The sequence below is a fragment of the Candoia aspera genome, chromosome 3 (genome assembly GCF_035149785.1).
Source record: "Candoia aspera isolate rCanAsp1 chromosome 3, rCanAsp1.hap2, whole genome shotgun sequence".
Classification (NCBI taxonomy): Eukaryota; Metazoa; Chordata; class Lepidosauria; order Squamata; family Boidae; genus Candoia; species Candoia aspera.
Genome location: NC_086155.1, coordinates 200,888,157 through 200,904,975, shown reverse-complemented (window position 1 = coordinate 200,904,975; position 16,819 = coordinate 200,888,157). Strand labels below are relative to the sequence as shown.

General features: G+C 44.0%; 1 protein-coding gene across 1 annotated transcript in view; it reads right to left on the bottom strand.

The window, feature by feature from the left end:
• The window catches only part of CCN4 (cellular communication network factor 4), a 32,579-nt gene extending 21,143 nt beyond the window's left edge, over positions 1-11,436 (bottom strand). Inside the window, exon 1 of the mRNA XM_063299695.1 lies at positions 11,175-11,436. Coding sequence (XP_063155765.1) covers positions 11,175-11,435 — 261 coding nt within the window. The 5' untranslated portion in view covers position 11,436. The remainder of the gene's footprint in view (positions 1-11,174) is intronic.
• Between the last annotated feature and the right edge of the window lie 5,383 nt (positions 11,437-16,819).

The window sequence follows — 16,819 nt, the reverse complement described above, 5'->3', positions numbered from 1 at the left end:
TTTCTGCTGAAATTTTTTAGTTTGCTAAATCACCAAGGTCCTGCAGGCTAGGAGAAACTTCATCTGGGGATTTTATTCTACTTTTACTATTTCAAGAATCCGCTTGCCCACTTAGTTGACTAAACCATAAATTGTAACGAGTCGTAAATCTTGGGAATGAAATCGCATTCTGGGTTGTAGTCTGGCTGGAGTCCTGACCTTGTATCCCTTCATAGCTTATTAGAACATACTGCTTTTTCTTCTGTTTATTTGTTTTATAATCATTTAATTGCGTGTCTGTGTATGAGAGGGAGAGAAACACATTCTTTTAAAAAAGATATGCCGTAAGCCACAGAGTGATTCTTTAAAAAGGTAAGCAGGGTTTAAATAGGGATGGCCTGTACCGACAAGTGTTTCAAATGTAGGCCAAGTAGCCCTATTCCAAGGGGGCATTTGTCCCTTAGTTTAGGTGAATGGTGCCTTTAATATATTCAGCTTTTATTGTTGATTTTTTATTATTTATATATGACTTTAATGTGATGGGGGAATAGCCATTGTTGTGCACTGCCCAGAGTTTGGTAGGATTGGGGCAGACCCTAAATATTCTTAAAAACAAAATAAATAAAAACAATAAAATATGTGAAAGAAAGAACCTGCTATCCAGTGCAGTGTAAGGTTTAAGGCAGTGTTTCTCAACCTTGGCAGCTTGAAGAAGTGTGGACTTCAACTCCCAGAATCCCCTCTCAACCTTGGCAGCTTGAAGAAGTGTGGACTTCAACTCCCAGAATTCCCTCTCAACCTTGGCAGCTTGAAGAAGTGTGGACTTCAACTCCCAGAATTCCCTCTCAATCTTGGCAGCTTGAAGAAGTGTGGACTTCAACTCCCAGAATTCCCCAGCCAGCCATGTTTCCATGTATTCCCCACTCCAAAGTGGTGGGAAATTGGGCTACCAGTTTTCAGGAACCATGGTCAGAGGAATTCTGAGGGCTGTAAAGGGGTTGTTGGGGACCAGACATACATTCCAAGGTTCATAACTTCCCTCCCTCCCTCCCTTCCGCACTCCCAATGATTTAGGAAGTCTCCCATAACAGTGGTGTTGTGACTACTATGCCCACAAAATGGCTTTAACATTCCTAATGTACCCCTGACCAGCCTCTCACAATGCATACACACCAACTCTTCTCAAACATACACACACTAACCTTAATAACAACCCCTAGTAAGTGCACATGCCCCATGAAAATCTCAGCTCTTCCAACTTGCCATTAAGTCTTCTGCTATGAGGATAGCATAGGTTCTCCTGGGTGCCAAAAATATGTGCCTCCCAGCTGAGAACCACTGGTTGAAATGGACATTCATTTTAACAGAAGGCCACTTTCTCCATTCCTATTACATGCATTCAAGAGCAGTTGAAAACAGGAGAGTCCTCATTTTCCCCGGGGAAACACTGAAGGGTGTGGTGTTGGAGGGACACACATACTGAATAGCTACTTTCACCTGGGTAGACTGTGAGCTCTAATTCTGCTTCTGCTGTTTTCCAGGGAAACCACTACCACTTTTCCACCAGTCTTCCCATTCCCATCAGTAGTCATAAGCACCCTAGATTGGGTCATGCAGACCTAATTCAATCCTCAAGCAAATGGAATTTGCACATTATAGGTTTAAGTGCCACAGTTACACAAAGCACAGAATAACTTAGGATGGGTAGGCAACCAGGTCCACCCAGATGCCCTGACAATTCCAGATGGTTGGACAATGGCAAAGAATTGTGTGAATTATGATCCAAAACATCTGGAAGGCCCCAGCTCACCTATTCAATTCTGTGGTCAGACCACTTTGGGAGTATTGTGTATACTTCTGATCAGTGTCCCTTAAGGAGGATACGATACAACTAGAAACAATGCAAAAAACAAGGGAAATTCAGATATCTGGAACAGCTTCCTTTGAAGAAGTCCACAGAAGTGAGCTCTTTGGCATGAAATGCAGGAGAGTAAGGGGAAACAGAGAGAAACTCATCCATGGATCTTAGATATTGTGGACAGAGAACAGAGAAAGACTAGGAATGGAGAAAATGCCTTCCATTAGGTCAAGGTCATCCACTGGAATGAAATGCAGAGAGATTTAGGACTGACAGGGGGAAATACTTTTTTTGCACAGCACACAGTTAAACTCTGGAATTTGTACAATTGAACTCTGGAAGAAAGACATATGTCTTAAGTCACCATGATCCTAAGATCCTGTGCTTTAGCTCCTAGGGACCTTCTCCACATGAAATCAACTTGTCTGGTGAATGTTCTTCGCCAAAATGTGTAACAGTCCCCCAGGGCAGATCGCCAGCAATGTCTTCTTTTGTGCCTCCTGTGTTGTGATCAACTCAGTGGTTGCAACAGGGGACTGGATATGTCCTTTAGGATCAAGCTATCAACAGCTATTAATATGGATGGCTGTTGTCAAAATCCTGAATAAGAAGCATATGGCTCTATAGGCCAGTTGCTGGGAAGAGACAGTGGAAGGAAGTCATTGTCCTCCAGTCCAGGATGATGAACTTCCCAAATACCTGCAGTGACACAAAATGCTGGCCCAGGGCTCCTCTTACATTCATTTTACTGTCCCTTTGTTATGGTCAGATCATGCCCTGGTGGCTTTGAGATTCTCTTGTGCTGCCCCCCTCCGCAGGGAGGCAGGACCCATTTGGTTGATCCACCCCCGGCGACTGATGGACCCGGTAGGGTTTCAGAAGGAGCTGGGGGTTATACCCAGGGATCTGCTGCATGGTCCAGCAGAGGTCCTGGCTGCAACCTGGAATAGGGAAGTGGCCATGGCCTTGGACAGGATCGCGCCTGCGTGGCCTTTCTTGCCTCATCCAACCTGACACTCTGCGTGGTTCACGGAGGAGCTGAGGGTTTTGAAGAGGGTTAAGAGATGCCTAGAGCGCCGCTGGAGGAAGACAAAGACTGAATTTGACCAAACACAGGTTAGAGCTGCTATTAAGGCTTACCTTGTGGCGGCAAGAACGGCAAAACGCCAATATTTCTCCACTCTTATTGCATCCTCAGAATAACACCTGATGGCCCTGTTTAAAATTACGTGATTGTTATTAGGTAGGGGAGCTCTGTCTCCCACTTACAGGGACGTGTGGAGGAGTTTGCTGAGCATCTGCAGGGTAAAATCGCTCAGATTCGGTCCAAGTTGGACTCTAAGCATGGGGCAGAGTCTGGGAAGATGCTGAGGGAATGTACTTACCCTGTTATCTGGGAACAGTTTGATCCTGTTGGGCCTGAGGAAGTGGACAGGATTCTCCGGACTGTAAATGCCACCATGTGTCATCTAGACCCATGCCCTTCCTGGCTTGTGAAAGCAGCCCGGGAGGTGACATGTGGTTGGGTCCAGGTGATGGTTAATGCATCTTTGAGGGAGGGAGTGGTTCCGGTTGCTTTTAAAGAGGCACTGGTACACACCCTCCTCAAAAAGCCATTGCTGGACCCTACTGTTCTGGACAATTTTTATCCAGCCTCCCACCTCCCCTTTTTGGGGAAGGTGGTTGAGAAAGTGGTGGCATTACAACTTCAGAGGATTCTGGATGAAACGGATTATCTAGACCCCTTTCAATCAGGTTTCAGGCTGGGATATGGGACAGAGACTGCATTGGTCACGCTTATGGATGATATCTGGCAGGAGTGGGATGGAGGCAGTGCATCCATCCTTGCTCTCCTTGACCTCTCAGTGGCTTTTGATACCATCCACCATGGTATCCTTCTGGGATGGCTCAGGGAGTTGGGGGTGGGCGGCGTGGTTTTGTGCTGGTTCACCTCCTTCCTCCAGGGCTGGTCCCAGTCGGTGGTGATAGGAGATGAGAGATCCGACCCTCGACCCCTGCTGTGCGGGGTGCTGCAGGGTTCAGTTCTCTCCCCTCTCCTATTTAACATCTACATGAAACCGCTGGGTGAGATCATCCATCACCATGGGATGAGGTACCATCAGTATGCTGATGATACTTAGATATATATCTCCATCCCGGGTGAAGTAAGTGATGTGGTGGCTGCCCTCTCTCAGTGCCTGGGGGCTGTGGGGGTCTGGATGGGGAACAACAGGCTTCAGCTGAACCCTGGTAAGACAGAGTGGCTGTGGGTTGATGGCTCCTTGGTATCTGGGAAGTTGTCATCTTTAGTTCTGGGTTGCACTGCCCCATTCAGAACTGGTGCGTAACTTGGGGGTCCTCCTGGACTCATGACTCCAGCTCGAAGAGCAGGTGGCAGTCGCGGCCAGGAGGGCCTTTGCACAACTTCAGGTTGTGTGCCAGTTATGCCCTTTCCTGGATCGAGATGCCCTCTGGACAGTCACTCATGCCCTGGTCATCTCCCATAAAGACTACTGCAATGTGGTCTACATGGGGCTACCCTTGAAGAGTATCCGGAAGCTTTAGTTGGTCCAAAATGCAGCCACGTGAACAGTGATGAGTGCTCCCAGATCAGCACATGTAACACCTCTACTGCATGAGCTGCATTGGGTTCCAGTCTGCTTCCGGGTCCAATTCAAGGTGTTGGTTATCACCTTTAAAGCCCTACATGGCATGGGGCCAGGTTACCTGAGGGACTGTCTCATCCCCATAACATCGACCCGCCCCACCTGATCATGCAGAGAGGGCATGTTGCAGACCCCGTCTGTAAGAGAATTTCATCTGGCGGGGTCCAGGAGGCAGGCCTTCTCTGCAGTGGCGCTCACCCTGTGGAACATTCTACCCCCCGAGGTGAGGCAGGCCCCTTCGCTCCCGACCTTCCGGAAGGGTTTGAAGACCTGGTTCTACTGCCTCGCTTGGGGTGGGAAGGGCAACAGCTCTTCCTGGGGTGGCTGGTGATGTAGAGTTCTCCCTACCGAATGGAAATTTCCCACTTGGATTCCATATTTATATTTATTTATTATTTTAGTATTGTAGCTGTTGCTTCAGCAAAGGATTGTTACCTTGTCATGGTGCTGGAGCTTGAGCACCTCAATGATGCCATGAGCTAAACCGTGAAGGGCCACCCAAGACGGGAAGGTCATGACAAAGAGGTCAGACTAAATGCGATCCCTGGGGAAGGTAATGGCAACCCACCCCAGTATTCTTGCCGTGAAAACTAAATGGATCAGTACAACCAGAGACATGGCGGTATACCATCGGAAGATGAGACCCCCAGGTCAGAAGATGGTCAAAATGCTACTGGGGAAGAAAGAGGATGAGTTCAACTAGCCCCAGATGTGATGACGCAGCTAGCTCAAAGCCGAAAGGACGTCTAGTGGCCGACAGTGCTGGTGGTGAACGGCGAATCCGATGTTCTAAGGATCAACACACCACTAGAACCTGGAATGTAAGATCTATGAGCCAGGGCAAATTGGATGTGGTTCTTGGTGGGATGTCAAGATTAAAGATAGACATTTTGGGCATCAGTGAACTGAAATGGACTGGAATGGGCCACTTCACATCAAATGACCACCAGATCTACTACTGCGGACAAGAGGACCACAGAAGAAATGGAGTAGCCTTCATAATTAATAGTAAAGTGGCTAAAGCAGTGCTTGGATACAATCCAACAAACGACAGAATGATCTCAATTCGAATTCAGGGCAAGCCATCTAACATCACAGTGATCCAAATAAACGCCCCAACCACAGATGCTGAAGAAGCTGAAGTAGAGCAGTTCTATGAGGATCTGCAGCACCTACTGGACAACACGCCTAAAAGAGATGTTATTTTCATCACGGGAGACTGGAATGCTAAGGTGGGCAGTCAAATGACACCTGGAATTACAGGTAAGTATGGCCTGGGAGAACAAAACGAAGCAGGACATAGGCTGATAGAATTTTGCCAAGACAACTCACTCTGCATAACAAACACTCTCTTCCAACAACCTAAGAGATGGCTTTATACATGGACTTCTCCAGATGGACAACACCGAAATCAGATTGACTACATCCTTTGCAGCCAAAGGTGGCGGACATCTATACAGTCGGTAAAAACAAGACCTGGAGCTGACTGTAGTTCCGATCACGAACTTCTTCTTGCACAATTTAGGATCAGACTAAAGAGATTAGGGAAGACCCACAGATCAACTCACTAATATTCCTAAGGAATATGCAGTGGAGGTGAAGAATCGATTTAAGGGACTGGACTTAGTACATAGGGTCCCGGAAGAACTCTGGACAGAAGTTCGCAACATTGTTCAGGAGGCGGCAACAAAATACATCCCAAAGAAAGAGAAAACCAAGAGGGCAAAATGGCTGTCTGCTGAGACACTAGAAGTAGCCCAAGAAAGAAGGAAAGCAAAAGGCAACAGTGATAGGGGGAGATATGCCCAATTAAATGCAAAGTTCTAGAGGTTAGCCAGAAGAGATAAGGAATTATTTTTAAACAAGCAATGCACAGAAGTGGAAGAAGACAATAGAATAGGAAGGACAAGAGACCTCTTCCAGAAAATTAGAACCATCGGAGGTAAATTCCAGGCCAAAATGGGTATGATCAAAAATAAAGATGGCAAGGACCGAACAGAAGAAGAAGAGATCAAGAAAAGGTGGCAAGAATATACAGAAAACCTGTATAGGAAGGATAACAATATCGGGGATAGCTTTGACAGTGTGGTCAGTGAGCTAGAGCCAGACATCCTGAAGAGTGAGGTTGAGTGGGCCTTAAGAAGCATTGCTAATAACAAGGCAGCAGGAGATGATGGCATCCCAGCTGAACTGTTCAAAATCCTGCAAGATGATGCTGTCAAGGTAATGCATGCTATATGCCAGCAAATTTGGAAAACACAAGAATGGCCATCAGACTGGAAAAAATCAACTTATATCCCCAAACCAAAAAAGGGGAACACTAAAGAATGTTCAAACTATCGAACAGTGGCACTCATTTCACATGCCAGTAAGGTAATGCTCAAGATCCTGCAAGGTAGACTTCAGCAGTTCATGGAGCGAGAATTGCCAGATGTACAAGCTGGGTTTAGAAAAGGCAGAGGAACTAGAGACCAAATTGCCAATATCCGCTGGATAATGGAAAAAGCCAGGGAGTTTCAGAAAAACATCTATTTCTGTTTTATTGACTATTCTAAAGCCTTTGACTGTGTGGACCATAACAAATTGTGGCAAGTTCTTAGTGGTATGGGGATACCAAGTCATCTTGTATGCCTCCTGAAGAATCTGTATAACAACCAAGTAGCAACAGTAAGAACAGACCACGGAACAACGGACTGGTTTAAGATTGGGAAAGGAGTATGGCAGGGCTGTATACTCTCACCCTACCTATTCAACTTGTACGTAGAACACATCATGCGACATGCTGGGCTTGAGGAATCCAAGGCTGGAAGAAACATTAACAATCTCAGATATGCAGATGATACCACTTTGATGGCTGAAAGCGAAGAGGAACTGAGGAGCCTTATGATGAAGGTGAAAGAAGAAAGTGCAAAAGCTGGCTTGCAGCTAAACCTGAAAAAAACCAAGATTATGGCAACCAGCTTGATTGATAACTGGCAAATAGAGGGAGAAAATGTAGAAGCAGTGAAAGACTTTGTATTTCTAGGTGTGAAGATTACTGCAGATGCTGACTGCTGATTGTGGTTTTAAGGTGAATTTTATTGTAAACCGCCCAGAGTCCCCCTTTTGTGGGGAGATGGGTGGTGATAGAAATATGAATAATAAATAAATAAATAAATAATATTCCTCAGCTTACTGGCCAAGTGGCAACTGATTTAAGAACTCAGACAATCCATCCTAGATCAGACAGGCCAAAGGCTCATTGCATTCAACCTTCTGTTTCTCATGCTGGCTAAGGAGATACCATCAGGGAAGCAGAAAAACTGGAGAGGAGGGCCACAGTGGACAACATTCAGTGGTAAATTGCCTCTGAGCTTGGAAGTTCATTTTAGGAGATGTGTCCACCATGAACTTACTGAATTCCTTCTGCAAGGTGCTATTGAGCTCAGCAGCAGTTTCATTTGAGTAGACAAAACTGCACCAGCTACAGTCTATGTGGCTGCATCATCCCTCCTGCTCTGAGACTGGGGACACCCCCTGCAATGTTTCCTGCAACAAATTCTGCATAAACAATGAAGAATTCAACTACTTCAAGGCTTCACCATATCACCCCACCTGATATTTTCTTCCCGTGGAAACTTGAACAATAATCAACAGGAGATGTTCTGACATTCTTTTATTCTTCCCCTTTTTCTCTGTCTGCCACAGCAACATTTTCTCCTCTCTAATCTCCCCACATTAAATCTTCCGTGTGGTAGTCAGAGACATTAAGCCATTATAGAAATTTTGCTCAGTGCTCGGGGTCTATACAACTGACAGAGTTTATACAGCCAAGAGAATCCCTGTTGGGTCCGTCAAGGCCTTTGTGCCTACCCCTGTACAGATGAGAGCATGCTTCCTGCAGATCTTCATACTTTATGTGAAGCTCCCAGGGATGGGCACCATCAGCCCCTACAAGACCAAGTGTGGGATCTGCTTAACATTTTACCATCTGCATAAGATTATTTCTCTACCAGTTAAAGTGTATGGGAAAAGGAGATTGGGAAAGCCTGTGTGGGAGAAGAATGTACTCATCCAAAGACAACTTGAGGTGGGGGCAGGGATATGACAGCACTTTTCAAGTATTTGAATGGATGTCCCAGAGAAGGTCAAGGTCTGTTCTCTATCATCCTAGCATTCCACAGTGCAGGATATGGAATATGGAGTAAAGTTACTGGAAAGTTTTTTTAAAAAAAATCTGTTAAATTGTGTCTGATTCCCTGAGACTGCCTGGAGAAGTCTCTGCAGTTTTCGTGGCAAGGTTTTTTGGCAGTGGTTTGCCATTGCCTTCTTCTAGATTTTAGTTAAATGTTAGGAAAAGTTTCCTAAAAGGCAGAACAGTTCAATAATAGAATTAATGCCCAAGAGAAGAGGTGGATGTGTTCCAGCAGAGTCTAGATTTCTGCCCTGAGCAGAGGGTTGGACATGATGATCTCAATGGCTCCCTCTACCTTTATAGCTGTGTTCATGCAACAGGCTTATCCAGGTTACTGAGTAACCTGTTCTCAGGATTTACACAATACTCTGAACCATCTTTAATCAAATGCGTCAGATTTGTACAACAGGCTAAACCAGATGCACCATTAAGAAAATCAAGCCAAGAAGACCAGGAGAATCATAGCATTATCAGATACATTTGCCCAACAAGAGCACAATTGTGCGTTTCCCCAGAAGAATGATGCTGTTTCTCTTGGAAGATCTACCTTGTCCCATGGTTGGACAAGAAATCAACTCTGCTAATGGGAGGCATGAATTAATTGTACCTCCTTTTCCATTAATGCTTCTGAAAAGCCCAAAATGGTCATAGAACTCACAAACCAGGTTATAATAAGAGAATGTAAACACACACAGAAAGCCTTATGTGAGCCTATTTTAAACACGCAAATCACTGCCTTGCTAAGGAATTCAAGGCCAAACAATTATAGTGATGTAGGTGAGAGGCAAAAAGAATTCATGCTTTTTATCTCCCTAATATATGTTTTTCTTTACCATTGACCCCATGTTTTTATTCTGTGAGAGTGCCGGTATGGGGAGAGCAAGCCAGTGTGACGTGATGGTTAAGGCTAAGAATAGGGAGAGCCATATTTTAGCTTCTGCTGAAACCTAGAAGCAGGCTAGGTGACTTTGAGCAGGTCAGTCTCTCTCCGGCATAAACTAGGAAGTAGGAAAGCATTAATATATCAAACTGCACTGGACCACCATGTTGATAGCTTGATCCTAAAGGAACATATCCAGTCCCCTGTTGAAACCATTGGGTTGATCACAACACAGGAGGCACAAAAGAATGGGAATGACCTTGGGAGACAGGAGGAAGAGCTGCAGACTAGACAACCCTCATGCAAAAAGGTATCACAGCCCACAGAAGGAAAAGGGGTGTGGGAAGCATCTCAGAAGGAACTCTCCCTAGTTTTTGGGAAAGTAAAAGTAAAGGAATGGAGAAGGGCTTTCAGACTTGCAAGATTCTGTTACTGCAACCGTACAATAAAGATAAAGTTAGTATGCATGGTTGGTGCTTCTTGTCTGGACTACCTTGAAGGGCTGACAGTGGTAGATCAGAACCATGACTTTCATCCTGCACTGAACTATTCAGACTGACTGTATGTCTGTCTCTCTACCTACCTACCTTCTAGACTAGAGGTTCTTACAGATGGTGCTTTATAATTTGAACCTTCCCTGTAGACTGATCTGTAGTTCCCCTGAATGGTTGATGGCTGTCTAGAAGTTATCTGCCAGCTCTCTCTTCCCTGCCAGTGATATTCAAAGGTTCAGGGCATTGCAGTTACTAAGGCTCATCTACATTACCTACTCAGCATCTGAATGAGGCAAGAAACCTCAATACCGAAACCTGTGCTTAATTTTTCTTAATATTTATATATTTATGCATGCTCTTCAACAAGCCCCTTTCAACAAGCCACTTTCTGGGTTGAGTTCACAATGCTTACCCCCAGTTCCAAAACTCAGGTGGAATTAGCATCTGAGAAAGCAGGGAGCCCATGTGTTGTGTGGCCCAGATCCTTTTGCAACCTGGGAAATGCAGTCTTCCCCTTCTGCACTGTTTGCTCTCTTGCAAATCCTTGGGCTCTCATAGTTCTTCCAAGCTTTGCCGCAATCTCATTCTCCAAGCTTGCAATTCCCAGGGTGCCTCATCCTGAGAGTTACTGCCACGTGTGTTCTAAGTCACTGATTCATCTTTCAGGAGCCAGATAATATTATTACCCAACTCCTCTTTGAGATGCTGCTCTGTAAATATCTCCTCTTGCCCTTCTGTTCCTTATTCCCCCATCCGAGTAACCCCCACTTATTTTCAAGACCAGATCAGCCACATGGGGAAAGCAACACAGATTGGTTCCTTATGTCTAGCCTCATGCTTTTCTAAAGGTTCTCTCCCCCCACCCCCGGAGCATCACTCAAATCTAAAGCTACCCCTCCCTCTGGGTCAAAAAGTTGAATAACTTGCATTTTGTACTTAAAGGTTTTCCAGCCATCAGCTGACCACCGCATCTTTCTCTGCTTTGTAAAACTTTCCCCAACTCACCAGTTTTGCAGTTAGTTAAATGCCTCAGAGAGATTTTTTTTGACCCCCACCCCCTTCAACCATTAGAAATTAGCATTTTTCCTTTGTTTTCCAAAGCAAACTAGGGTGGTGTGCTTACCTGCAAAATGCTGTTGGTTGCTAGAAGCCAGGGCAAAAGCCACCTCATCACTGGAAGCCAGAATGAAAGACATTGATTGAACCCAGACCTTGAAAAAAGACAACATCGACTCCCTTGCGGAGTCCGTTGCAAGCAGCTTGGTTGACAGGAGATGGGAGTTGATTCTCCTCGGCTCCTGGGAAGCTTTATTAAAAACAGATCTGACGTCAGGTTGGACGGCTGCATATTTTCTTCGGGACTAACTTTTCCTGCCTTCTTCATCTTCTCTCCCCCCCCCCCCCCGCACCCTTTCATTTTGGTGATTCATCCCCACCTCCTGCTTTCTGGCTGTATTGCCTTTTGCCAGGAATTTCTTAAAGGAAAATTCATCACATACTGTCAGCACAACAAACTGCAATTTTAACACCCCAGTCCAGTGCTCAGGGTTCACCTATAATTAGATTTATTTATGGCTTCTCCCTGAGAGCCAGTGGGGCTGGATGGGAGGGAAATGAAGGTGGTCACCTTTTCCAAGGTGAGCCTCCAGAAGTACAAATTCCTGTCCTCCTCTCCCCAAAATGTCTCAACATCCGACTTAAAATTGGTTTAAAGGTGAGCCCAATTCCTGGTGTCTTCATGCAATTTTCTTGGCATAATATGTAAGCTGTTTGCCACGGCCTTTGTCTGCAAAGTTTCTTTTCAAACGCTTCCAATAAAACTTTTATATGTGCATCAAACAGATGGAGCTTTGATTGCATCATTGGGACCACCATCTTGACTTTTTTTTGACCATATCCTGTGGACACCCTGGTGGGATTAGCCTGATTGTCTCATCCAAATACTAATGAAATCTAAATTCAAAAGTTTGGTTAGTTGCTGCCTCCTGCCATGACTTTTTAATGCACTTGATGTATACTTGGTTAATAATGTTGTATATTCAAATAGAATAGCTGAGATGGAAATATCAGAAGATAAAGATAAAGTCCCCTTCAAGATAAATTGTAGCTTTTTTGGCAACAATATCCATGTAGTTTTCTTGGCAACAATGTAAAAGGAGTTTGCCATTGCCTTCTTCCAAAATGTTGTTTTTGTTCAGTTTCCCAGTCTGCTTTACAGCATCATTTCCTGGTGAACTCCCATCCAAGATTTCTAGATTGGCTAGGTGCTGCCATCTTGCTGGACAAAATGGGCTTAGTGTAGAGCGCTTTTTAAAAATGAACACTTCGAAAAAAAAATGAACAAAACAAAGCATCTCTCTAAAAATTCTGCCCCAAAACATACAGGTCTGGAAAATCCTGATTTCACTCACTTTGTCTAATTGACCATTATGGGCTTTGTCCCTCTCAGACCCCAAAGTCTGCCCATCTTTGCCCCATATTAAGGCTGGTACAATAGCACACTGTGTCCTAAAATTGAGGTAATAATGCATTGTGTTCATGTAATTATGTGACACCTTGTCTGTCTTCCTAGATTACTGCAATGTGCTCTACATGGGGCTGCTCTAGAAGACCACTCAGAAGCTACAGCTGATCCAGAATTCAGCCACACAAGTACTGTAGGTGCCCATGTAACAAAACTGGTTATCTGTAGGCTTCCAGGTGTGAGTCAAGATGCTGATTGTGACCTAAAAAAGTCTTCATGACAGAGGGCCTGGTTATTTGGAGGACCGCCTGTCTCCAAGTGATTTCTTCCCATCCAATAAGATCTAACAGGGTGGGCATGTTTCAAGTCCTGTCACTTAAGCAACAGTATCTGGTGGGACCCAGAAATGTGCCTTATTGTCCTCTGGAACAGCACCCCCTGGATGGCCCTGCCCCTACCTATCTTTTCCTCCAGACACTGGGTTTTGTACTCATCTTGGTTAGTTTTGACTATTTGGGGCTGGATGAAGTTGCCTTGTGCATGACATGTTTTACTGTTTTTAATTGGGCAGTGGGGAAGTTGCTATGCACTGTTTTAATTGGTGCATGCCACCCTGAGTCTCATGTTGACTGGGAAGCTATATGAGTTCAATGAATAAGTAAACAAACACTTGGGCTAACCTTGTGCAAACCCAGACTATGAATGTTGAAAGCAGGGACCAGCACACTTTTTCCTGTCATGGATTGCAGTTAAAAAATGTACATGTTTTTCAAGTGTGCTGAAGGGGGTGTAATGTAGTGATATCATCAGAGTCACGAATGTGAGATGGGCAGCTATATAAATTGAAAAAAATAAATAAAATAATACAGAGTAGGGTAGGGTAGAGTAGAGTAGAGTAGAGTAGAGTAGAGAAGAGTAGAGAAGAGTAGAGAATATCATCAAAGGGTTGGGACTCATATTTTCAACCTTTCAACTCAGGTTTGGATGGTATAGATCAATGTTTACCAACCTTGGCAACTTCAAGATGTGTGGACTTCAACTCCCAGAATTCCGCAGCCAGCATACTGGCTAGGGAATTCTGGGAGTTGAAGTCCACATGTCTTAAAGTTGCCAAGGTTGAAAAACACTGATACAGATGGTATAGACCTGACTGTCTAGTTTGTCTTCTATTTAGATGGATGTTTTGTGACTGACCTTGGCCATCACATTGGCCATTTATAGTGTAGGCAAGTTCCCTCTAGTAGTCATCTTGTGAGTGTGCCTCAGTGGGTTCCTATTCAATTTCATTACATTATATTGCTTTTTGTTCTTGGCTGCCAAATTAGTTTTGAATTATTTGTTTCGAATTATATCTTTACATTCTATGTTTGAAAGTTTTGTTTTGCTGGGCAGCCATATTGAAATTAACAAACAAACAAACAAACAAATCAATTTATTTCTAAATGTGGCTCAAGTCCAAAATAAGTGTGATGCTTAGTTCTCTTCTCCTTATAAGTGGGCCTAATTCTTCCACACTATTTTCACCCAACCCATTCATGTTGTCTCACCGTCTAGACCCAACCCTAAAGCCTACCCAAAGGGAGGGAGATTTCATGGCTAAGGGAAGAGATGAGCAGTGTTTTCCATCTCCAAACTGGCACCTCTCAAATCATAAGCAGCATGGACAATGATGCTACTGGATGAGCATGATGGAAGTGGTAGTCTAACCTATCTAGTCAACAGCAGGTTGGGGAAGGGTAATGTGAACAGATTCCTTGCATGGAGAAACCTCCAATTCTAAGAAAGAACTCTGATTTCTACTTGCTGAGTTTGGGCGTGTGGAAAGTGCCTCCTTCTACTGAAACAAGTGAGTGACATCTTCAACGACTGAATCCAGCTAGGGACCATCCTCCTTTGTGAAAATGAAGCAACAGTCTTGATCTAATTTGAGGCTGAGGTGCAAGATAAGAGCACAGCCACGTGCTCCAGTTTTTCTCATTGGAAATGACAACTCGGCCCAAGGTGGCAACAGTAAAATGTGAACCAGGTCAGAAAAGTCCAAATCTGGAACAGGAGAGAGTCATCAAGCCATGGCAGTCACCCTGCTTGCTCCCTGGGAATGCAGGTCTGTCAAATGCTCCTCAAGCATGACCTCAACACATTAAGTAATGTATATTTCCTGCTATTCTGCAAATGCAGAAAAAAAAAACAGCTAGTGATCTATGCTTGGTAAACCATCATCTCTGGAGGCAGTAACCACAGAATGTTTCCTCTTTCTAATAGAGTGGAAAGATTTATTTTAGGCTAAAGGCTGAGAAAGGTTTCAGGCCCGAGAGCCACACTGGAAAAATTCAGTGTGCCTGGTTAGGCAAACACTCATTTATATATCACTGATAGACGCAAAGAGCTTTGCAGACAGAATGTGCCAAATTTCACCTCCAGTATTGTTCCATCTGGTGATGAACAGAACCCGGTCCAAGATGCCCCATCAATCAAGCAAAAAACACATCTAAAATCCTGATCAGAAGTTCTTCATTTTCTTACAGGTCAATGTGCTGGGCTGAGAACTCCTCTGAGAAGGAATTACTGTTGAAAAGATGCTTATCCTAGGATACGTTCAGCTGAGGGAGGGATTCAAAACAGCAAAGCCCTTTCAGGGTTGAGTAAACAGGAATCCAACTGTGGAAATAACATGAGTGGAAAAGTTTAAATGCACCCTTCCTGCAACACGGTGCCCCCGTCAAACTCACATCATACTCTGAACCCAGGGTGAGAAATGGGATTCTATCTGGAGGCCAGATCTAGCTCAGGATTTATCTGACAGGCAGGGTAAGGTCAAGGGAAAGCACTTAGAGCAGTGTTTCTCACCTGTGGCCATTTGAAGATGTGTGGACTTCAACTCCCAGAAGAAGTCCACACGTCTTCAAGTGGCCGAGGTTGAGAAACTCTGACTTAGAGGAATGCGTTGAACAGTAAGAGGTTTCATTTAATTCTTACTGATGATGAGAACCAGTATGGTTTAGTGCAGCCTTTCTCAACCTTTTGACCCTGGAGGAGTCCTAGAAATATTTTTCAGGCCTTGGGGAACCCCTGCACATTCAAATACAGGCCAGAAGTTACAAAAGGGTTATATTCATTTCGTGGGTACGCCTGTATAGATGCATTCACGGTGTTCTTAAACTGAAAATAAAGAATGAAACTTACCTTTTTAATGTGAAGTTGCCTAAATTTGAAATATTTTTTTTAAATAAATCATGATCTCCCAGGGAACCCCTAGTGACCTCTTGCGGAGCCCTGGGGTTCCACAGAACCATGGTTGAGAAACCCTGGTTTAGTGGTTAGGATGCTGGATTAAAAACAGTGAGATTCATATTTTAGGTCTTTCTTTGTCCTTTACTGTTTGATAACAATATACAATATACGCACAAACATAATGCTTAGTATTGGGAGTTTAACTTTTTTCTGTTTTTTTTTTCCGTCTTCCATTTCTTGGTTCTATTTAGTTTTGGTGTTTTTTGGTCACGTATGAATTGTGTTTAGTATTTCATTATTGCTTTCTTTTTCACTTGTGTTTTGATACTCTGTGCTTCTTGGTTTTGGTTTTTTGTTTTGTAACCTTGTTATAAAATACAATAAAATGGAAGGGGAAAAGAACATGGTGATATTCTGTTTCAGGTCCAGATCCAGTGAGAGCCTGGACCTCTTTTACCTTTGAGGTTCCTATCCATGATAAAAAATGAGAAAGAACAACCTATGAAAATAATGTAAAACATGAATCTCCTTCCTCATATTTCAGTCATGAGAAAATACCAGGCAAAGAGACAGGAATTTTTGTTAAGAGAGGGCTGCCTTTTGAAGTGATTTTTTTTTTAATCCCACTGGCAACAAGTTGCTGACTTTATCTGGGCTTGGAAGCTAAACAGGATCAGACCTGGTTAGATCTGGATGGGAGACCTCAAGGAAATCTTGCATTTGTAGCTTGATTAGTAAGCTGAACAAACATCCTGGAGGAAGGCAAGGGAAAACCATTTTCAGTTGTTGCCAAGAAAATGGCATGAATGGGTCCATGAAAGACCGAACAATCACACTTCATTTGAAGGAGATTTTATCTTATATTCCAGCAAGTTCACATTGGAAAATTAATTGGCATGGCTGACATCAAAGATCCTCATCAGCAACTTCTTGGTTTGGAAGCAGCTTTTCCTTCTAGGTGAGTGTTTCTCAACCATGGCAACTTTCAGATGTGTAGACTTCAACTCCCAGAATTCTCCAGCCAGTGTGTTGGCTGGGGAATTCTGGGAGTTGAAGTCCACACATCTGGTTGT